General features: G+C 40.8%; 1 protein-coding gene across 7 annotated transcripts in view; it reads left to right on the top strand.

Annotated features, from left to right (window-relative positions):
* The first annotated feature begins 3,182 nt into the window (after nucleotides 1-3,182).
* GARNL3 (GTPase activating Rap/RanGAP domain like 3) overlaps nucleotides 3,183-23,591 on the top strand; it is a 47,993-nt gene continuing 27,584 nt past the window's right edge. For 2 of the 7 annotated variants that reach the window (XM_071817244.1, XM_071817243.1), the window contains exons 1-13: nucleotides 3,345-3,527; nucleotides 10,191-10,260; nucleotides 12,546-12,620; nucleotides 13,870-13,969; nucleotides 14,406-14,524; nucleotides 15,265-15,329; nucleotides 17,531-17,594; nucleotides 17,858-17,884; nucleotides 18,287-18,362; nucleotides 18,931-19,029; nucleotides 19,579-19,682; nucleotides 22,607-22,696; nucleotides 23,240-23,348. In XM_071817244.1, the coding sequence (XP_071673345.1) occupies nucleotides 3,370-3,527; nucleotides 10,191-10,260; nucleotides 12,546-12,620; nucleotides 13,870-13,969; nucleotides 14,406-14,524; nucleotides 15,265-15,329; nucleotides 17,531-17,594; nucleotides 17,858-17,884; nucleotides 18,287-18,362; nucleotides 18,931-19,029; nucleotides 19,579-19,682; nucleotides 22,607-22,696; nucleotides 23,240-23,348 (1,156 nt within the window). In that variant the 5' untranslated portion in view covers nucleotides 3,345-3,369. The other 5 variants (XM_065854059.2, XM_065854058.2, XM_071817246.1 and 2 more) reach the window with 3 other exon arrangements.

Below are 23,591 nucleotides of genomic sequence, written 5' to 3'. Positions count from 1 at the left end.
TTTTAACTAGACAGATCCAAGCCAGTGCATTTGCAGCACACCTCTTTAGACTCTGTATTTTCTTAATTTGCTACTATCTTTCTCATTTCCATCTTTGTGTGCTCATTGTTTGAGAAAATGGGAAAAGAATTGCTGACAGCATGCTGTGAGGGAGGCAGCCCCTGTGTAAAGAATATTGTGGTTTTTATTGTGTTCAAGATTTATCACAGTATTGAAACTATAGCATACTATAGAAATGCTTTTTTTTTTTTTTTCAAACAATTGAAAACAAAACAAACAAAAGCCTTCAATTTTTGTGGCTCTTTTTCATGCAGAGGCTCTGTGCTTGCATTCCACCGTGGCTGGAACTTCAGCATGTTGTTGCATTTCTGTACAGTGGAAGAGAGGCCCAGAACTTTTTCAGGCTTTCCATTTCAGCAGACATAAAGAAATTGACTGAGAAAAACCTGTTGCAATTGCTAAGATCTATGCGGAAGCAGGGTATGATTGCCTCACTTTTGGCAATCTTGTAAAGCAGTACGCATATGTAGAGAGAAGGAAAGTTGTGGTTGAGTGCAAAATACTGAATAGGGGTTATTGGAGGTATTTCCTTCAAAAAGACATTTTTGTTTCTTTAGCATAGAAGTTCCTTTTAAGTTATTTTACTGGATATGCATACTTATGTTCATTAGGGTATTTCTTGATATATAAGCAGTCAGTTCTGAGTTTACAGTGTTATCAGTTGATATTAACTTTCAAGTGGCACATGATTTGGTTTGTGTTCAGACGTTTAAGTCGTGGTGTAATGGGCTCTATACAGGTAGCCTACAAACAAAAAAATACATTTTTCACAGTGTGTTATTTTACTGGGCTAAAATCAATTATTTCCATTGAATTCCAAAACTGGAAGATCTGTGCATGGTACATAATCCTTAAAAACCACAAACAGTATTTAGTGATACAGTCAACTAGTACAAAACATTGTTTGCTCTAATTGACAAGTTACCTTCTTGAAGTTTCTTGCCTGTAGACATAGAGGGGTTTAGGTTTAATTTTTAAAAACAAAGGTGTAGTTGCTAAGATGCAGATTCCTGTCTTCTGTCAGCTTTGAGGATTTGTGAGGAGAAAGACTGTAGAGGTTGACCTATGTCCACACATTTAACGTTGCGTAAAAGCACAATAATATAGGTGATGAAGGAAGATTATTCAAAAAATTGTTAAATGTTTCTGATTTAAATTTGATTACATTATTTCTAGCTGGAAGAACTATTAAATGCTACAGTTATCTGGATGAGGAAAAAAGCAATGTGCAGAAGAAAACGTGAAGAGACGTTACTCCAGTAGTGCCCCATGCATGGAATTCTCACTGTATTTTAAATTTTGTTCATTGAGCATTATGTTACAGACTTAAATGTGACTATCAACTGCCTGCGGACAGAGATACACTTCTCTAGGAATACAAACTAGTTTTCGGTGGGAGGCTGGGCGTACAGGTATGGTTTTTTCATTTGGGCCTGAGGCACTGTCTGCCAAACCGAGAGCTGTGGGACATGTAGCTTGTAGGTGGTCCTATGTGATGATGTGAGGTTCAGAATAATAGTATGCTGGGTTCCATCACTTTATTCATGCTTGCCCTTTGCCCTTACCAACTGTATCATGTTAATTCTATGTTTAACCAGAAGAGTCTCTCCCTACCAGTTTTGAAATACTTTTTTTCCCTTTTTTTTTGACTCCAAGTTGCTTTACTGAGCAGCTGATAGTGTGACTGCTCAAACACAGTGGCAGAATTGACAGCAAGTGGTGATGCTGTGACACAGAAGGACTAAGTAACTGTTAGAGGGTGCAGAGTCACTTGGAGTTGGTGCCAGAGGCTCCATTCTGAAGCTTTCTCCAGGTGTCACTGTGTGTTGAAAAGTTAGCTTATAGAAGATCCAAATAGGTCTTAACTCTAATAAGCTAATAGGCTAATGCTTGACAGTATTCCTCAACAGTACGTCACCAGCTTGAGTCCAGCCTGAACCAGCATTAAGTTAAAGTTGCTGTCTGGTGGCTTCTACTGCATAATGGGTGTCCTTTGCTGTCTTGTGTCACTCTTCAGAATAAGCAGAGAGACCGAGAATTATATGAATTCTGGAAACTGAACTGTCTTTTAATACTAGGGAAGCTTTTCATCAAATTCAAACCTCAAAGTAGAGTTTTAGTACATTACCTGAAGTTACTATTTTGTAATAGTTGTTGTAAAGAAATGTAAGAATATATACATAATCACATCATGTATTAACTCATTATTGGTTTACTACATGGATGGTTGCAGTATTTAGTAACACATTGTAGTTCATTAGAAAACATACAAGCAACTGAATTTACTGAATAAATTTGTCTAAACAGAATACAGTCATCCAGGTTATGATTACCAAAGATACAAGTTGTTATTCTATCAAAACATTGGTTCATCTTTATTCTTGATCATATTATTGGTTTTAACTCCTACTGAAAAGTCTTAAAATAAGTCTTCACACAGTCAAAATACTTTTGGTCATCTTGGCATGCTTTGATTCCAGATGGGAGGGTTCCTGCCAAAGGATGAGCACAGACTGTGTTCACCTCCTGACAAGGTGGAGAAGGACAGTGTGTGTCCGTGTAAAACAGGAAAACGGAGGGAAGAGCCCCACACACTTGAAAGTGCTGCTGGTTTGTTACGTGTTAAGTCCCACAGGTGGAGATCATTTAAGACCCACTTGTGATTAAGTGGGCTAGCAAGCCGAAGACTGGCCAAGTGCTGTCCGATTTTTTTTTACTTTGTTAAAGAAAAATACTGGTTTGAGCTGTCATTCCTTCCCCAGTAAGGTTTCACTCTGTTGGCCAGTTGCAATTGAACACGATAGAGGGTATCAGTCTGTAAGATGACTGCACTTGTAAAGATTCCGAGTTGTGGGGGCGCAGGCTGAGAAAACATTTCGTGTGCGGTTACTCATGCAGCAGTGGTAGCATTAGGCCTGACTTCGAGGTGCAGCACAGAGCACAGGTGTGTGCAAAGCTGGCCGAGGCTTTCGCGCCTCCTGAGCAGCGACGAGCTCTGAGACGCCGCCTCCCGGGCCCGCCATTTCCGCTCGTGCCCGGGCGGGACTACAGCTCCCGGCGGGCGCTGCCGGAGCGCGGGGCCGCGCGGCGCCTGAGTGGCTTGCGGGCGGGCGCGCGCGCCGAGGCAGCGCAATGTGCGCGCGGAGCGCCCATCGCCTCTCCCGCGCGGGACGAGGCCGCGGGAGTGACGGGGGCCTCGGGCCGGCCGGCCGGCCGCATGGAGCTGAGCGGCGCAGAGGCGGCCTCCACCCGGCTCTTCGGTCTCACTCAGCGGTACCGGAGGCGGGGGCCGGGCTCGGGCGGGGCGCGATGCGGTGCGGGCCCGCGCTGTCGGTGGTGGAGAGGCGGTGCTGTGCTCCCGGGGGGCTGGCGGAGCTGCAGGGTCGCCGGGCCCGCAGGCGGCGGAACAGCGGGAGTCCCGCAGCTGCAGCCGCCTCGCTCGAGCAGAGTCCTACTGGCGGCTTCAGGTGCGGTTTCGTGGCTTGTTCAGCGTCACGCTCGTGCGAGCAGAGGCCGCTGGGACAGGAGCTGCAGCGACCCGGTTGCGGAGCGCTCGCAGCTGCCTCTGCCATGGAAACGGGTTAACCGAGTGGCAGGCGAAGATCCCGGTAGCAGGGAGAATGGGTATCCCAGGAGGGATGCAGACTGTCGTGACCGCACAGGGTCAATCTGCAAAATCACCTCCTTCTGCCACTGCCCCCGGCCCCCAAGCAAAGTGCTTTCCAGTGTCAAACTCCGAAAAGACAGAACTTGTGATTTTACACTAGGATCATAAAAATATCCGCCTAAGTTTAGATGAGCAGATGTGTTTAAACTTGCTCTGTTGTTCAGCTTTCAGGACTGTTAAAGTTTGTAGGAGCCTCTGTTGAAATGGGAGGAGGCCAGTCCTCTCTCCTCTTCTTCGTTGTTGTACATTTATATGGCAGCTGTTGTGAAATAGGAGAGCGAGGTGGAGTACACCCTAAGTGCTGTAAAAGTGTGTGTAAGATGCTTTTTCTTTATGTGAATAAAGGCTCATCTGTATTAAAACGTGATATAAGTGAATTTCAGATAATTAAGCCTAACTGGCGTGAGCCACTGGTAAACTAATCTAAGTATTTCAGTGCTGGCAGTTCATCTTAGTAGGATGAAAACCATTTTAGAACTGGTGTAACTGGAGGAACAGTGTTTTTCTGGTGTAGATCAGGTCAGGATGGATGGAGGATGTAATCCAATGAAGAAAATTAATAAGAAAAGTTACTATTACAGCATATTTTAGAATTTAAATGATGTGACGTATCAGAGAGTTGATCAGTATAAATTTTGGTGGGAACTAAGAATGAAGCGCCAGAGAGTTATGCAGGCTGGAATTCATTGGGGAATATGTGCACTTATGCAAATAGCATGATAATATAAATTTTACCTATGCATATATTGAGGCTAAGATGCTTAACTTTCCTGGGGTTTTCTATGTAGCATTTATGTTGGTTTCAGATTCTGCTTTAAGTGCTGGGTGTGAAGTAGATGAGAAGTATGATGTGAAATAGAAGTGTGATGTGAAGTGGTTAGGCTGAGGAGGAGGTTAGCTCTTGAGTACAATTCTGATTTTTTTAAAAGGACTGCTAGTGTGTTTGAAAGTTGGCCATGTTTTAGGTACTTTGAATTGGGATACAAATGGATAAGAATATTAATATTAAACCACTATTGTTTTAATCAGCATTTTCATCAGATACACTCCTGTTTTTGAAATAGCGAGAACAGTGTTGGAAGAATGCTTTTGCTACCAGAGGGTGTGGTTTGTGGTTAGAGAATGTATTTACTTAAATTATTGGAATGTAGTTTGTGGAGAGGATAGGAACATAAACTTTTCAGGCACATAAACTTCTTTATGCTTTTTCTGAGCTTGTCTGTGTTTTTCATCTATATCATGTGATCTAAGAAAACAGGTTATTTCTCCCATCAAACTGGCTTGCTTTCAGTGTTCTCTGCATCATTTGATGAATATACCCTGTCTCACTGCATTTGTGAATCTCTGTACCCTTAGTAGGGATAGATCTTAGGTATTTGGGCTGACATGGAGTGCTGTGGGTTCACCTGACAAAGCATGCATGGATATCGTGTCTTTCTTTTTCACCTGTGTTGCCATCGGTGTCCGTGACTCTGGGGTTGCGCTGGGGGCTGGCCACGCTATTGCAGTAACTCTTCAGATCTGATGAACAGTGGTGCAAAGCCTCTGCCGGTTTCCTTGCAGAATGACGGTGCTGTCTCCTTGTTATTCGGTGTATAATGCTGTTGGCAGCTGTCTGCATGCTTTTCCTTGTGTCTGTCACGCAGTGACAGAACTCTGAAACAGCCCTGCTCCCTGTCAGTCTGTGGCCAGCAATGCTGATGAAATGTGAAGTGTTAGAGTACGTTGGAGTGCCTGCTGAAGGCAGCTGGTTTATGACTTGTCATTACAGAAATCCTAAGGAAAAAAAAAAGGAGAAATCTAATAACCGTACCAGGAGTGTTTAGACCAAAGGTTTTGGGTTTGTTTTTGTTTGTGGGTGGTGGTTGGTTTTATTTGTTGTTTGGTTTTTTGCTTTTGTTATTAATAATCTGGAATAGAGGATATATTCATGGGATAGAGAATATAGTTTGGTAGACATCACAGCAGCTGTGAAGAGCTTTGTGTTTGCAAGTGCAGGTAAACTATAAATTTGTTGATCAGGTGGTCTCCTTCAACATCCTCTCTCTCATAGACACCAGCGAGTCTTTATGGTGAACATTTCTTTGGGCTAATCAACCTCCAGAACTTGCTAGAAGCCGTGCTGACTACCCCTGACAGAGTATGGAGGATGACAATCTTTTCCATGTTGAGGGAAAAAAAAATATATGTATGGTAGAACCCAAACTTACTCTGCACCTCACTTTGTCTTTTGTTGTGACTCCTTGGTTGGGAAATGTTACTGCGGTAGTCGTCATTGGAGTGTGTCTTAATGATCTTAATTCAGATTAGGACACTGTATCTGGTCTGCTCTTAATTCTGCCACCATGTTTTGGACATTATTTTCCAGACTCTTTATCTCAACTGCCAGGCGTATACCTTAATATACATTTTGACTTTTATTTCTGAATTAATGGCTTTCATGTCATGCCTTCTTTTAACTCGATAACCCGCATTTTGTTACATTAGTATATTCATGTGATGTATCCCTATATCCATTTCTTAGTTATACAATGTTTGGTTTTGAATACTCTTTTCATATTTTATTTTTGAAAGCTTTTTCTTAGCTGCTGACTTTATCTCTGCAGCGTTAATATGCTCAGATCTCAGCATGCTTTTCCTGATAGAGTTTGACTTTTCACTCAGCTGAATATATCACCAAATTAAGCTATAGGACTTTGTGTGTATGCAGATAGTTCTCAAATGTCTTCATAACTCCCGGGGTTTATCGTGCAGGTAATTCATGAGATGACATTTTCCTCTAGTTTTGTGCATTTTGAGATGAGCTTTGCCACAAGGCAGAAAGTAATTCAGTTTTATGAACCTCAGTTTGTTTTTTCTCTTGCTTTGTGGGTGTATGGCATGTCTCAAAAGTGTCTAAAAATTATCCCAGTGGAGATGGCTCTTTTCAAAGCACAGGAGGCCAGATGCTCTTTGTGGTGGCTTTCTAGTTCGTATTGTATTTGTGTTTGGGGTTGTCCAGATGTCAGACACACAAAACAGTGACCTGGATTTCCCAAGGCTCAAAAAGATTTATTGTGCTAGTGACTGTTGTTGGGTTTTATTTATTTGTTTTTAAACCCAGTCCTTGAATTGTCATCTTACGTATATTTCTTAATTTGGTCAAAAACTGAATTTCAGAGCTCAGGAACAGCAAAATCTCTCTTGCCTGCTGTTTCCATAACATTCTGCCACTTGTACCGATGGTAACAAGTGTTCATTGATCGGAATTGCTTTCACAGTGGTTTCTAAGGCAACTAGCACACCTAGCCACAAAAATGAATTTTGTACAACACAAGTAGCACACAAAGAAAATTCTAGCACTGCCATGATTACCTGATTTTTCTGTAAAAGTAAAAAAATAATAGGAAACTCACAATGCCTTAAACTATATTGCAGATGAGGCATTCCATTTTTTCCGTGAGGCATCTGCCAAATTTCATGTGTATCTCAAAATGCAGGAATTCTAAAAATGGCATTTGATGCATTATTGCTTTTTAGCTTTTATCTGAGCTTTCCAAATTCTCTCTGAGATGTGTGAAGAGACAAAGGATCTTTTTCAGCCACTGCAAAATTAAACTTGGAAACTCTTCTATGTGGAAGGGAAAATAAAATCTACTGTCTTTGTTTTTGTCTGTATAGATGCTGATCTTGAAATACTTTTGTTCTATGTTACCCAGTCTTAATAACTGCAGTGAAGATTTGCTAGCCAGATTTATGTGTGTTTCCTTCAGAAAGATGAAAACTCATGAGTAATAGCATCAAAATTTTTCTTTACCACAAGCCATCCTGTAGTAAAGTTTGGGGGTTTTTTTATACTTCACTTCAAATGATGGAAAGATGGAAGAAGATGGTGTATTTGCATTAAAATATGAAATATGCATTATTTCCTTGGTAATGGCTTGTAGGAGTAGGGCAAAAAGAGACTGCCCAAATACACTTCGAATGAGCATGTCAATTATTGCTACAAAACCGCGTGAATTAGAAGGTAACAGTAACGGAAGTTAGGGGTACATTCAGTTTCTTCACTGCTCTGGGCCGTGTTCTCGGTGCTGCAGGCTCAGAAGGAGCTGTCGGTGTCACGACACTATTGCAGCGTGGCACCAGGAGTGGTGGGGTATGAAAGCACTGGAGATGAAGTCCTCTTGGTGTGTGATTGCTTAAGATTTGAACCTGCTTCTGGATGCCCAGACTTCCTGACTTAAGAACGTTTTCTTCTATCGGTTTTGATTGTTTCATCTTTGTCCAGTTGATAAGACTATGAAAATTCTGTGTCATGAATGTGAAAACGTAGATAGAGATGTATTGCCGCAAACTTTGAAAATTCCATTTTTGGGGCGTGCTTTTTTCAGGTAACAACCTGAAGTAACCTTACTTGCTGGAGCTGACTCTTGTGACTCATTTGTAATTTATGTATCTCTAAGTTTTTAAAACTGTTTCTCTTCCCATGGTGTCCTTGTTTACTTTCTGTCCTGCTGTGTGGAAAAAGGAGTTACTGTTGTTACTTTCAAGTAGAGCACAAGCTGTTTGAACTGCAGGTTTAACACTTATTTTTTTGATCTCAACTATGGTAAGGCCCTGAAATATTTATGTCTGCAAACAGCACATTGTAAGTAAGATCAAATTGTAGCCGCTTTGATGACAAGGGCTCTTAGATCAGGACCCAAACCAAATTCCTTCCTGTATCACCAACTTTCTCCATCTCTGATGTGCAGATTCATGATACGGGAATTTACTGCTTCTCTGGAAGGTATTTCACGGAAGTTCTCAGAAAGTTAAGATTAATAACTGTCCACAGTCAAACATAGGTTAATTGTGCAGGCAACCACAAGCTGAAAGCTTAAATCATAGTCTTTAGGTCATAATACTTCCAGCTGAGTGATTGTTTTGGACCTTGTAAAAATTTAATGTGGATTAACCTCAGTTCTTGTAGGCAGTTTTCTTCCAGCTGCTTACATTGCTGCTGCTGTGGCGTGTGTGCCCCATTGGTGTCACAACACAGACTGTGGCCACACTGGCTGTACACAGTCTTTTTTGCTTAGGAAGCAGATTAAATGTGTTTGTGTGACAAGGAATCCGTCTGAAAGGCAATCAACCGAGGAAGTGTGGGGTATTCGTTATGGGAAGCAATAGCGTCATCAGAAGGTTTTACTTACATGAAGTCAGAAAGGCAGCTCTGTTGTTACAGCAGCTAACTTTCCTGCTTCGGTGCATAAGTCATTTAAAATTACTATTATTGTCATGTTCTTATCCTTCCTGCATAATTTACACACTGGAGGCAAATAATAGTGTTATTTTGTTGAGTTTCGAAGTTCTATTACGTATGTTTTACTTGTATTGCTTCTGCTTGGGTGAAGACATGGAATCCAAGTGCACAAAACTCAGAGATATAAATCATGTTTAATAAATTTTGAGCACTTACGAATACAAATCCAAATGGAAAGCTGTCTAAAACTTAAAATGTTTCAGAGGTCAGTGTCGCAGTATCTCCTGCAGTCAAGAGGCACCTATGCGAATGTTCCATTAAAATTTAGATATTTCTTTTATCAATGTAACATTGTGATTTACAGTACTGATAATTCTCAGAAAATTTAATCTCATTGCTGGATGGAGGATTTCTTGTTGTTTTGTTTGGTGTGAGGTTTTTTCCCATTAAAATTAAATGACTATTTTCATTACTGCTGGCTGAAGAGTGAACTGTTAAGTTTGGAATATGATGCAGGGATTGAGCTGCTAGCCCTGGTACAGACCAGATAATCAAGGTTTGTGTTAATTTGCATCTAAAACTTTATTTAACTTGTATTTTTATTGCAATGTATATCCACATTGCAAAGGCAGGAGGCTTAGTGTTTCTAGTTGGAGGAAGTATTTGCTGTCTGTTTTGAACTGATGAAGCACATAGTGCTGTGCTTAATGTGACATGGTGATGTGAGATTATCAATGATAATGCATGTAGATTTTGAACTTCACCTTCTAGGATTACTTTTGCTTGTTTGACAATTTGATCTTTGTTAAGGTTGGTAGGGGGAAACCTGTGAAATGCTGTTCTTTCCTTATACTTCTGAATTAATTGTTTGGTTTCTCTTTGTGTGTAAGCTAAAAAAAGATTGAAAAAAAAACCAGCAGCGACATACTAAGCATGAGCTTATTGAGTATAGTACAGTTGTCCTATTCAAGGCATTTCATGACTAAATATTTGATTTATACATTGCTTTTGCTTCCAGTCAGGACACAGATATTTATTTTCCCTTAGTAGTGATAGGAAAGCCACATTGCAACGGCTGCTAGAGATTGCGCCCATCGTAAGCAGAGTTTCCTGCAGTAATGAGTTTATGCACTGCAAACCTTGTTCAGCAGGAATAACATTTGTTAATGGCAGGTGTAGTGTTCCAGGAGCTCTAGGGCTAGTTGACTTACGTACACTGATGAAGCATTTCTATTCCAGCTCTGTCTCTGAAGATCTGGGTTGCAGACGTGGAGAGTTTAGCAGGAAGCACTACGGATCGGTGGAGCTTGTAAGTTCACGTAACCTGTCCTTTGATTTTAGCAACTCATAATGCAAAGCTCAAATCCTTTTCATTTCCAGGAAAAAAACATTGGATCTAGTTTGGACAATGTATTTTCTAAGCCAGACTTGAAAATTATACAGTAATAAAAAGAAGCTTCAGAATAACTGCATTAGACCTGTGCTAGGAAATCTTTTTACTACATTATTTATTAATATTTCATCGTAATGGGACAGGAAATGTTATATAAATATTGTGTTTATGCCCAGAAATTGACCTTTTTTCCTCTTATAAGCTGAAGATTGCACAATATTAGGGTAGTATTTGACGAAGTGCTTGCAGTTATAGGAGTTAAAAACTGTGTGCGTGCTCGTGTGTGTGATTTTATGTGTACATGCCTCAGAGTAGTGAGAGAGGGTTTAAAATTAAAGAACTAGTCAGAATAGAGAGATTGAAAACTAATCCCTAAAAATCTGTCGGTTATTCTGTGTTTCTTTGAATTTAAAGATTAAGTTGGCACTTCTTTTTTGTCATATATAAAGGGGATTTTGTCATATATATGAGGGGATTGAGACCATCATCAGCGAATTTGCTGATGACACCAAGTTGGGCGGGAGTGTGGACCTGCTGGAAGGCAGGAGGGCTCTGCAGAGGGATCTGGATAGACTGGAAAAATGGGCCGATTCCAGTGGGATGAAGTTCAACAAGGCTGAGTGCCGGGTCCTGCAGTTTGGCCACAACAACCCCCTGCAGCGCTCCAGTGGGCACAGAGTGGCTGGAGAGCAGTCAGGCAGAAAGGGACCTGGGGGGACTAATGGACAGGAAGCTCAACATGAGCCAACAGTGTTCTCAGGTGGCCAAGAAGGCCAATGGTGTCCTGTCCTGTATCCAAACCAGCGTGGTCAGCAGGACAAGGGCAGTGATCCTTCCCCTGTACTCTGCATTGGGGAGGCCACACCTGGAGTATTGTGTTCAGTTCTGGGCGCCTCAGGTCAGGAAGGAGATTGAAGTGCTGGAGCGGGTCCAGAGAAGAGCAACAAGACTGGGGAAGGGACTTGAACACAAGAGCTATGGGGAGAGGCTGAGGGAGCTGGGCTTGTTCAGTCTGGAGCAGAGGAGGCTTAGAGGTGAGCTCAGCACTCTCTAGAACGACCTGAAGGGCAGTTCTAGCCAGGGGGGATTGGGCTCTTCTCCCAGGCAATCAGCAATAGGACAAGGGGGCAGGGGCTTCAACTCTGCCAGGGGAAATTGAGGCTGGAGATTAGAAAGCAATTCTGTGCAGAGAGAGTGGTCAGCATTGGAATGGCTGCCCAGGGAGGTGCTGGACTCGCCGTCCCTGGAGGTTTTTAAACTGAGATTGGACATGGCACTGAGTGCCATCAATGGACTGGAGTTGGACCAAGGGTTGGACTGGATCATCTCTGAGGTCTTTTCCAACCCAACTGATTCTGTGATTATCCACTCTGGAAATAGCAGTATGTCAGCAGTTAAAATAACATCAGTCAGTATATAAGACCATAAGAAAATTTCATAAACTTATTATAGGAAAACAGAAGTGGGGAGGGGAAGGGTAAAGTGAACTCCAACTCTCTTACTGTGAGAAGAAATCATTAATTTTCCACTAATTGTAATTTAGATTTCTTGGATAGTATATTTATTAGTATGTATGTAAATAGGGTATAAACTGGCGTCGTAGTTGCTGGAAGTTGCACTGCAAGAACACCAGTTATCTTTCTTTTCTTTCCGTACATTGTGCACATTAGATGTGGTATTTTAATCAAAAAAGCAAGTCAACTGCTTTCTGCTAACAGGCTCTTTCATTACCTGTACTTGGATTCTTTTGCTGAAAAAAAAGTGTCAGTAATTATAAATTCACAGTAAGTTCACATGAATGCTCTTGTCTTTTGATTGGTTTTCTTTAAAATTCTGCTAGCATTTTATGAAAACATGTCTTTTTAGCTTTTGGAGTACAAACATAGAAAGTTGTTTGTTGCCTTTTCAGATTTTTAAACGTTCAACATTTTGAAGTTCTCTTTGCTCCTTATTTGAGGAGGCTATGTCGGGAATAAACTAACATGGTAAAAACTCCAAAACTTCCTGGTGTCTTGTATACACTGTGAGAGAAATTATATGGACAACTGGTCGCATCAGACCAGTGGGAAAGACAGGAAATAACGTTTAGGGCAGAGACGTAATAAATAAAAGGTGGAAATTACTGAGCAATTCAGATGCTGCTGTGGAAAATATTAAGCAAGGTTTTGGAGCTAGAACATGTATCTTAAACTCTCTTATAGCTTATATCTAGTGATGCTGATGGAGCCATCCAAAGAGCTGGGCGGTTCCGTGTGGAAAACGGCTCCTCTGGTGAGGTAAGTAGCTAAGATACTCATAGAAAGCTGAAAAAATAATTCATCCTCAGTTATTCTTCACCACCGAAAGACGTATTTGCAATCAGTTACTAAGAGGACTTGAAAAATGCTGAAATGCTGAGTAATCTGTGAATATAAGAACATAAAAGGAGGGAGATGGTGTGTTGTGGGTTGTTTTTTTTTTTCCTCCCCTCGAAGTCTATCTTAGCTTTTCTTTCAAGAGCATGCAGTCTCAACAATTTAATTTTCTAAGGGAAAAGCTGGTATTTCATTTAGTTTTGGTAACATTTTGCTCAGCTGATCATGTTAGAAGAAAAATACCTAGATAGGTATATCCTCCGAATAACACTTCACAGTCTCTAGGTGATCACTTTAAATTGGTGTCCTGGTGACACTACTATGTTCAAACTCACCTTTGTGCTTTTAAGTTTATTACTCGGTCTGATGAGGCTATAGCTTTTTTTTTTTTTCTCCCTTAGTTGCCTTTTGGCATCTATATCATCTTAATATCAGAACAAAGCGAGCTCATATTCTTGCAATGTATGTAAGGTCTTGGTAAGCTTGTATTGAACTGATATTAACAGTAAACTATTACCAACCATCTGTTTGCATCAGCACTGGGTGCAGAGTTTAAAACCATCTGACTGTTCTGCACTGAATGTCTGTGGGATCGTGTTCTGTAAACTGTCTTTTTAGTTCAGTTTCATGCAGTTCAAAAGCTGATTAGCTTGTATCACAGAAAGATTCCCTGAATGGTTGATGGTCACATGGTGAATGGATATGGAGAATGGCTTTTTCTCTGCATATGTTAATTGTTAGTGGAAAAGGACTAGAGGTATGCTTGGGGATTTACCTTAATCAGCCAATCCAGAGCTGAAGAGCTTCCAGAGCATTCTCTGGTCTAGCGAGGATTCCTCAAGGATTATTTTAGGAATAACTGAAAAAAACGAAACCTTTAAGTTTTAAAAACACTGGTCTTAAACCTCCACATTGAATTATCTTCTGTTCAGTGGAATACTAAGTGTTAAGATAGGAAAAGACTGTAGTTACTGAGAAGAAAGGAGAGGGAGAAATTTTAATTTCAGCTGCACAGCAACTGACTTCAAAATAATTATTTGCCTTTTGAAAAAACAGTATCCAAACAAAACTCTTCTGGTGAATCAGCGACTCACAAGTGGCTTTTGCTTATATTATGTTCTCCTTTTTTTCACTTGGCATTTGATCTAACAGTCTCCCAATTCTATTTCAGAATGCAGACTACACTCCGGGTACATGGCACAGAACAGACGTGCATTTGGAAAACCCAGAGTACCATACAAGATGGTATTTTAGATATTTTTTAGGGAAAGGTAATTATCTTTTTGCAAATGGATTGAAGTTTCAATCAATGAAAATGCAATGTAGCTTTGAATTGCTATTATTTAAATATGGAAAAAGGTATGGTGTTAATTTAATATTAATACATTTTCTGTTCTGTACAGAAAACAAGTTCTTGAATAATGTATTTTTAACCTGAAGACAAAGGATGGGCTTCTTTAAGTGGTGGAATCCCTGATATCAAAAAGGGATGTTTTGAAACCCTTATTAGCCTTGAAGGCTGTACCTATCTTGGGTTACTTTACACATCTGTATATAAATATATCGTTATTTATGTAGATAGGTATATATTCTTACATATGAATGCATATATTTACACATTAGTACACATGTCTCTGTGTGTGCACACATGAACAGGTGTGTGTGTCTTCTTTACGGCTGATAATACTCCTTGTTTTTCCCTAACAGTTCATCAAAATTATATAGGTACAGATGCAGAGAAGAACCCTTTCTTTCTCTCTGTTGTACTGTCTGATCAAAATAATCAGCGTATTCCTCAATATCATTCAATACTTTGGAGAAAAACAGTAAGAAACAAATGTTTAACTGCTACTCTTTTGTTGTTGTTGTTTGCTTGTTTGGGTTGGATATGTTTATCATACACTTTTTTGCTTTCTTCAGAATTTCAGTATTTCATACATATATTTTGTTTTATACCATAAGAACGTATAATTCTTCCGTAGTAGATAGAAGCTGGCTTTGTAGATAACAGTATACTAAACTTTCTGACAGGAATCTGGGATGCCAGATATTTTTAAATTGTTCTTACCTGCAACTCTGTGTTATTTTTAGAAATATTGCCTGAATTGTTCTTGATTATGTAATGTTATCAATTTAGACAATGACATTATACCACTCTTAGGATTTTCTTACACAATGTTAAGAAAATAAGCAGGTGTGATAATGGTTTCACTAATACTATGTAATGATTTGTTTTTCACTTAATGTTCAGCAAGGGCTTTTTATCCAAGGAATTGATGTCAAACTCTCCTGTACGCATGGTTCACTTAAAAATAAAAGAATAAATAGTTTGAAAAGTCTGCTGGTTTCAGCAGCCCTGATATCATAGACCGAGGTAGTCAAAACTAAGTAAAAATTAATTTTGCACCATCCATGACTTTTCACATTGTTTTTCTTTTTTTTTTTTCCCCTAAACCAGTACTAAACATGGCTGAGTAAAACTAGTACAGTTTTGTTCTTTTATTTGTTTTTATTAATATTCGAATTTGAATGTCCTGTGATATCTCCTAGCTTTTTTTCTTTATAGGGTACTCAGAAAATATGTCTCCCTTATAGTCCCACAAAAACATTATCAGTGAAATCTATATTAAGGTATGTATTTACAAATAAGTTATCAGTTAAGATATTTATCTGTATGCCCTTTCCTGTAATTCAGACCTTGTGTTACTTGGCTTTCATGATAGGTTTATAAGAAAGAAAGTAAAAACAGGTTTCCAAATCTCAGCCATAGAAGGCAGCAAAAAGTTATTTTAAAACGTGTTCTGGAATAGACAAAGTGAGAACGTAAAATGGAAAAAGATTATTAGCACTTTTTTCTTCAGCAGAGGGACCATTTTGCAGATTTTGACTAGAGAGGTGGTTCTTATGTGGCCCTATCAAGAGGCCGCAAACAGGGAAGAAACCAGGATTTTTTATTCAGTTGATTGTCTCCATCTAAGTCTCACTATTAGTGTGTTATATACACTGTCAGGGAAGCCAAGAAAATTCCTCCCCAACCAGAGTCTATGTGGGCATGCTCCTACTCTGTCCTGCCTCTTTTTTGTTGCAGAAGAGAATATAAAGTGAGCAAACCCGACACCATTTCTATTTCTATCAAATACATCTTCTCTAAGGATTTAAACTCCTCTAGAAACCCATAAGAAGTGCCTTCATTTACTGAACAGGTAGTGTGTACCAGATAAATGGGCAGTCTGCAGGCCTTCAAAACCTTTCATCTGTGAAGAGTACGAGCAAATGTCTTGCTGGGTTGAAGCTGCTCCAGTGGATAATGCTGCCAGTGCTGATTTAAGAGGAGAATTCTGGGAGCAGGGCATGCGTTGTGATGTGAGGCAGTACCACCAGATCTGGATATTCCTACAACTGCACAAGATTTCTGAGAGGTCCCAGACCACTGAATTTGCCAGAGCAGCTAGCAGGCCATAGAGCCTCACTTCTTAATTCTGTTTTCCTGGGCTGTGGCTCTGATTTGGAGTGTCAGCTGTCTTTCACCTTCTTCATCAATATGAGCTAAGTCCTTTCTTCTAACTATTAAAGCGCTGGCTTTAATAGTGTTCCGAGTTGTCAGTACTTGGTGCTGTACCTGCAGAAGCACCCGATCTTCCATGTCTGCCCACCACTTGCTGAAGTACGTCTTCCTAATACCCCTTTCTAACCCACCTCTCCCTCCACTCACCCACATGTACATTTTTGGCCAGGTAACCCGGAGTGGAGAAACTTTGTCTTCTGTTAGCTAAGGTCATAACTCCTGCTAAAACACCTTCATGTGTTCTATCCTGTGATGCTCCAGTATTTCACTGACCTTGTTCCCCACTTCTCCTAGGGTCTGTGCCATCTGTGATCAGCTGGATAAATGTCAGCCCACTTGGGCTTGGACTAAAATCTCTTCCCTGACTATTCTTTTCCTTTTACAGTCCTTGAGCCTTCCCTCAGGCCTGATTGATATTCCTTTGACATTTCACCCTGTTCACAGCCAGTATGAATCTAGCTACGGACTGTCTCAAATAATTTTGTTTGTTTATAAACCTATTTTTTTCTAAATTAATTGGAACAATTTAATCCCTTTCAAAAGGAACTAAAGCAAATCCAGTCTGGATTGTGATCTAGCATAAGCAACAGGAGAAAGGTGCACCAGATTTGCCCTCCCTGTTACTTTACTGTGTCCCAGACAGACTGCGCTCAGCACTCCATGACATGCTGTGCGGTTGTATAAATCAATGCTGCGGGGGAAAAAATGGGTGAAAATAATAGTAAATGCAGAAACACGAGTTAGGAAAAATGCTGTAAAATAGATATTTCTGTTTATTGAGGCAGTTGATCTTGCTTCACATTTAAATACTTTTTTCTCTTCCGTTTGTGGATTCTTGGCAAATGAATTTGATGCTGAACTGCTCGTTTTTCATTTGACTTGCCTTGAATTGTTTTAGAAGAGAGAGAAAAGGTTACAAAATAGAATAGGTTATTGAGTCCTCTAGAATGTTCACAATGATTATGTAGAAAGCCAAAACGAAGGGTGATGGAGTAAAGCTCTGTACTTTGTAAGTAAATGCGGTGAATTTATACCTGGTCTACTTGCAGGTTCTTAGTAATTTCTGGGTTTAAAATCCAAAAGAAGTTTAGGAATTCTTGGAGGTTAGTATTGTGGGTTAGAAATGGCAATGCCACAAAACATTCGATGTAAGAGAGGCTCTTTGAACTGTTCCTTTTTTAACCAGTTCTAACTGCAACCAGTTAGTGGTTTAATGTTGAAATCTGTACTTGCCATCCTATAGAGCAGTATTTCATTTACATTTCAGTGCTATGAGTCTTGACAAATTTGAGAAGAGCCCAAGGGAAATTTTTCATCCTGAGATACAAAAGGTAGGAGGTGACTTCTTTTTTTCTTGGCTTATTTTTCTTTATTATTTTATGGAAAAAACAAGTCACTAAATAGAAATACTATGAGTTTGTTTCTTTTAGTAGCAGGGTAATGATGATGAGTAGGGTTACATTATACTACAAAGTAGATTGTCTTTATCATTTGAGCTGGCCACTTCAAAACGAAACTTAAATATACAAGGATGTTACAATTTTATTTGTGTTTTCTTAATACCAGTATGCTAAAGATATTGTTTTGTTTACAGGATTTATTGGTTCTTGAAGAGCAAGAGGTAAATATAAACTTACCACTCCTAGCTCCCAGACCTGTTCAACGCATACAGCTTTGTATTTGAAATATTTGCACTGACATGCTTGTGACAACTTAGAAATCAATTACGTATGGCACTAAAAAAATGTAGTATTTCTTTGCAAAATATGAGATGAAAAATAATTTGAAGCACCAACGTAAATATCATATTAGTAGATCACCAGTTTACTGTATCATAAAATTCATAATCTGTGATCAAAGGTAAATTATTAGATATCTGCTACTTGAGCATGTACTGGAGTTGTTATGAAATGTATATTTTAATGTGTAGGCTGTATATAAAGGTGTATATATAAAAGTCCTTAGAGAAAGTATTATTTTAGGTCATTTTCTTTATCATATAGTATTTGGTTTTATGTCTCAGGGGTCTGTGAATTTTAAATTTGGAATCCTTTATGCTAAGGATGGGCAGCTTACAGATGATGAGATGTTCAGCAATGGTGAGTGTTTCACCTTTTTCTTAATTGTTTTATTAATTCAAATTTAAAAAGTAGGACAGTGAACAGTAGTTTTGTTACATTTTCATGTTCATGTTGGATGAAAAATCATAGCATAGAATCTTGTATTTCTATAAAAGGTTGCTGTAGGAAACATAGTATTACAACTGGGAAGATACTGAAATTTCTTTTCTAGAAGCAGACTGTACAATGTAAGATTTAGAGAAAGGAAGCAGCTGAAGGAGGCGACTCATGATACCTGCAAAAAGTCACTGTTGTTTCTAGTTCTTTCACTCTTACGTTCTTGCAGTATGTTCATGTTCTTCTATGCATTTGAACAGTGTCTTGGAGTTAGCAGAAGAGGTCACTGTTGGATGTCACCACCTGTTCTGCAAGGCTGGGATGCTGTTTCTGTAAAGGCTTGAACAACATGAGGAGAAACTACTTCAGATGAAACTTTGGTCCTTGTATCCTGGGAGCAAGACCTGCTCCTGCATTGTGGTTATTTTTTATAGTTCTTCTGTTACTACATGTGCTTTTCTGTTGTAACTCTTCTCCCTTCCACATGTAGAAACCGGAAGTGAAAGCTTTCAAAGATTTTTGCATCTCTTGGGTGACACAATTACTTTGAAAGGCTGGACAGGCTACAGAGGAGGACTGGACACTAAAAGTAAGAACACTTTTGAAGCAAAAAAGTGGGAGTCCGCAATATAAATGTTTTTGCTTATTGCATGTGCATATTGTGTGTATTGTAGAAATAATACAGTCCTAAAACAGACTTCCTCATGTGGATACTAAATACTCTGCTCCACCAGGAAAAGTCAGGTTAGCTGAAATCACTGGTACAGAATGCAGTTGAAGAAAAGTATTTATATGACCTGTATTTTCAAGGTGAACAGTTTAATTTTGTATTGGAACGGGGTGAAGAATAACCTGGCATGTTACTTGCTTCATGATAGTGGGGCATCATGGCTTGAAGAACCATGTGTGATTTCAGGAGGCTGGGTGAAGGATGTCATAGTTGTCAGTGTGTGAACAGGCAGATTAGGTTCCAAACTCAGGTTTGAACCCACATAAAACATGCACCTTGGACATTTTCTAAGACGGGTCAGAAAAAAGGATGACTAAGGAAGATTTGGTAGAAGGACCTGAAATATCTTTTGATCTTTAGAAAACTGAAAGGACATATTGCTACTCAGAATGTTGTCTTCTCTTGCAGATGATACAACAGGAACCTGTTCCATCTATACAGTTTTTCAAGGGCATGAAATTATGTTCCATGTTTCAACCATGCTACCATATTCTAGAGAGAACAAGCAGCAGGTACATGCTTCTCTTTCTTTGGTTTTTTTTGGTTAATATTTTAGAGAAGTAACTCTTAAGACTTTTGCTGTAATTTTTTCCTCAATATTATACCTACTGCTGAAAATGTCATGATGTTTGTTCGAACGTAATGCATCATATCATCTCTATTATGCTACAAAAGACATGTGAAAAGCATGTCAAAATTGACTGAGAAGTGATTGAGTATTCCGTTATTCAGATGACTTGTAGAGCTTCAGTGCTGCAGTTATCCTTACCTCAAAGAATTTAGGAAGGTTGGAGATTAGACTTGTGTGTGTATTGTTAGAATACTCGCATATGTAACACACAGCTTGTACTCAGATAGCAATTAATGTAGCTAGAAAGAAATTCACTGTGTGTGCATGTTAAGGGCAAGATTTGTGCATTTGCTCTGAAGAGCTGCTGTTGGCCTCTCATAGACTGGCTGCGTGGGTTCTTGGGTACTTGTTCAAATGTGCTGTCATCCGTTACTTGAAACTTTCTATGCATTATATGATGAAAAAAATACTTTATAAGCACATACACTTACCTGTACATCACATATCCATAATTATTTACCCCAAATTACTCACAAATTACTTGTTTTACTCTTTTCTTATTTAAGCAATAATTATATATTTGTATTATAATAATAATACAATTAGATGATATAATTATATTGTCCTTTTAAAAAAAAAATTCATGTCAGTTTTCTCATGCTTTTGCCTTAAATTGATGACAAGATCACAGCAGAAAACAGAAGGCAATCGGGACATTTATTGTTTTTAAATAGCTTAGCATCAGGGGTTTTTTGCTTTTATTTCAAGTGGTGGATTTGCTTTTTTGGAATGCTAGGTGTTCCATGCCCAATTGGTGACTCTTAATTATGGAAATTATGAGTGCTTTCCTAACTTAAAAATATGCAATAGTTTCTCTTTAAGCAGCTGTCATGTGTGTGCACCATGGCATTGGTGGATTAACTTGCTTATAGTTAAGTAATAGTTTTCACAGAATCACGGAATGTCAGGGATTGGAAGGGCCCTGGAAAGCTCATCCAGTGCAATCCCCCATGGAGCAGGAACACCCAGCTGAGGTTCCACAGGAAGGGGTCCAGGCGGGTTTGAATGTCTGTAGAGAAGGAGACTCCACAACCTCCCTGGGCAGCCTGGGCCAGGCTCTGCCACCCTCACCAGGAAGAAGTTTCTTCTCACATTTAAGTGGAACCTTTTGTGTTCCAGTTTAAACCCATTACCCCTTGTCCTATCGTTGGTTGTCACCGAGAAGAGCCTGGCTCCATCCTCCTGACACTCCCCCTTTATATATCTGTAAACATGAATGAGTCACCCCTCAGTCTCCTCTTTTCCAGCTCCCTCAGCCTTTCCTCACACGGGAGATGCTCCACTCCCTCCAGCATCTTGGTGGCTGCGCTGGACTCTCTCCAGCAGTTCCCTGTCCTTCTGGAACTGAGGGGCCACAACTGGACACAATATTCCAGCTGTGGTCTCCCCAGGGCAGAGCAGAGGGGCAGGAGAACCTCTCTGACCTACTGACCACCCCCTTCTAACCCACCCCAGGTCCCATTGGCTTCCTGGCCACAAGGGCCCAGTGCTGGCTCATGCTCACCCTGCTGTCCCCAGGACCCCCAGCTCCCTTTCACCTACACTGCTCTCTAATAGGTCATTCCCTGACTTATACTGGAACCTGGGGTTGTTCCTGCCCAGATTCAAGACTCTGCATTTGCCCTTGTTATATTTCATTAAATTTTACCTGCCAGCCAAGTAGTCCTTCCAACAAACATCAGGGAAGTTAAAATCCACCACAACAACCAGGGCCTGTGGCTGTGAGGCTGCTCTCAGCTGTCTGTAGAGGCCTCATCAACTTCCACACCCTGATCTGGTGGCCTGTCATAGACACCCACAACAGTGTCACCCCTGCCAGCCTGCCCCTTCATTCTCACCCACAGACTCTCAGCTCGCTCCTCATCCGGGCCCGGACAACACTCAGTACGTTGTAGTTGCTCTCTCACGTAAAGAGCAACTCCACCACCACGCCTGGCTGGCCTGTCTGTCCTGAGCAGGACACAGCTATCCATGCCCACATTCCAGCCATGTGTGCTGTCCCACCATGTCTCTGTCATTGCCACCAGGTCATAATCTCCTGCCCTAACACAGGTTTCTAACTCCTCCTGCCTCTTCCCCGTGCTGCACGCATTGGTGTGCAAGCATTTCAGAGAGCGAGCTGAGCACACCGGTTTCACCCTGGGTGTATGGGGGGCCTCCCAGCCTTCATCAACTCTAGAGTGCTGCCCCACTGATGCAAGCCCAGCTACAGCCCCATCCCCCTTCAAATCTAGTTTAAAGCTCTCCGAATGAGCCCTGCCAATTCCTGTCCCAGCATCCTTTTTCCCCTGCGAGATAAACCTTTCCCGCGTATCACTGTCTGGACTGGTGTCTTGTAAATCCAGCCGTTATCAAAGAACCCAAAGCCCTGCCTGTAGCACCAGTCTTGTAGCCTATTGTTTAGGGACTGAATTTTTCTATTCCATCCCATGTCGTCACCCAAAACCGGAAGGAGGGAAGAGAAAATCACTTGAGCCCCAGACTCTTTTACCATCCGTCCCAAGGCCTTGAAATCTGTCTTCATTTCCCTCAGCCTGCGGGATGCAGCTTCCTCCCCATCTGTCTGGAAGATCAGCAGTGGGTAGTAGTCCATCGGGTGCACCAGGTTGGGGAGCGTCCTGGTGATGTCCCTGATCCGAGCTCCAGGTAGACTGCACCCTTCCCTACGATGAGGGTCAGTTCTGCAGATTGGGCCCTCTGTCCCTCTCCAAAGGGAATTGCCTTCTACAATTACCCTCCTTTCTTTCTTATCTGAGGCGGTCTTGAGGAGTGGGGTCAACTGCCTCTTTCTCTGTGACCTTGTAGGTGGGCCTTGCACCACATCCTCACCTACCTCCTCTTCAAGATCCAGGGCCTCAGACCTATTATGGATGGTCACCTGGGGAAGCAAAGCAGGTAGGGAGCGGGGGGGTTCCTCACGGAGCTGAACTAGAACCTGCTTCTAACCCTCGTCATCTTTTTCGGTCCTCTACCTCTGCCCGACAGCGACAGGGCAGGGACTGTCTCAGGTCTTCCCCTTCTGCCCGACAGGGCAGGGGGTCCATCACCTTTTGGGGAGTATCCCCCTGGAGCCTCTCTGAGTGGCACGCCGGGGAGTTACCCCACCAGTCGATCTCCTTTTCACACTCCCTGATGGACCTCAGCGTCTCAACCTCCTCCTTAGGTTTTGCAACCATGGTGAGCAGATCTTGCACCTGCTCACAGCTCACACAGTGGGATGCTGGCCGTCCTCCCCCGGCAGCAGCAGGAAACCTGAATAGCCAAGGCTCGGGGCAGGCAGTGGCTTCAGTCATATTGACTGTAATTTTTCTGTTTGCCGTTTAGGAATATTGTTCTACCATTCTCTCACAGAATTGTTAAGGTATTTATTTATGTCTTTGAAGTCATTGAAGCCATTGTGTACGTCTTTTTTTTTTTTTTTTTTTTTTTTTTTTCCAGGTAGAAAGGAAGCGACATATTGGAAATGACATTGTCACTATCGTATTTCAGGAAGGTGAAGAGCCTACTCCAGCATTCAAGCCTTCCATGATTCGCTCTCATTTTACACGTATCTTTTTCGTTACATTTTCCTAGGTTTTGGGGTTTTTTGATTTGTGTGTTTGTTTGTTTGGGGTTTTTTTAAGGTCAGTATTACTTTTAATTCTCCCTAAGTCCTTCCTGCATGCTGTTTATGGAACTGAAAACTATTTTAGAAAGACAATTGCATTCTTGCATTTTTTACCTTCAGCTTCTTGACTAGGAGTCTCTAAGTCTGCCTCATAAAACAATTTTTATGTAGAACCACTTAGAA

This window comes from Patagioenas fasciata, chromosome 20 (assembly GCF_037038585.1).
Source record: "Patagioenas fasciata isolate bPatFas1 chromosome 20, bPatFas1.hap1, whole genome shotgun sequence".
Lineage (NCBI taxonomy): Eukaryota > Metazoa > Chordata > Aves > Columbiformes > Columbidae > Patagioenas > Patagioenas fasciata.
The sequence above is the reverse complement of the archived record's forward strand: the minus strand, read 5'-3'. Positions and strand labels throughout refer to the sequence as shown.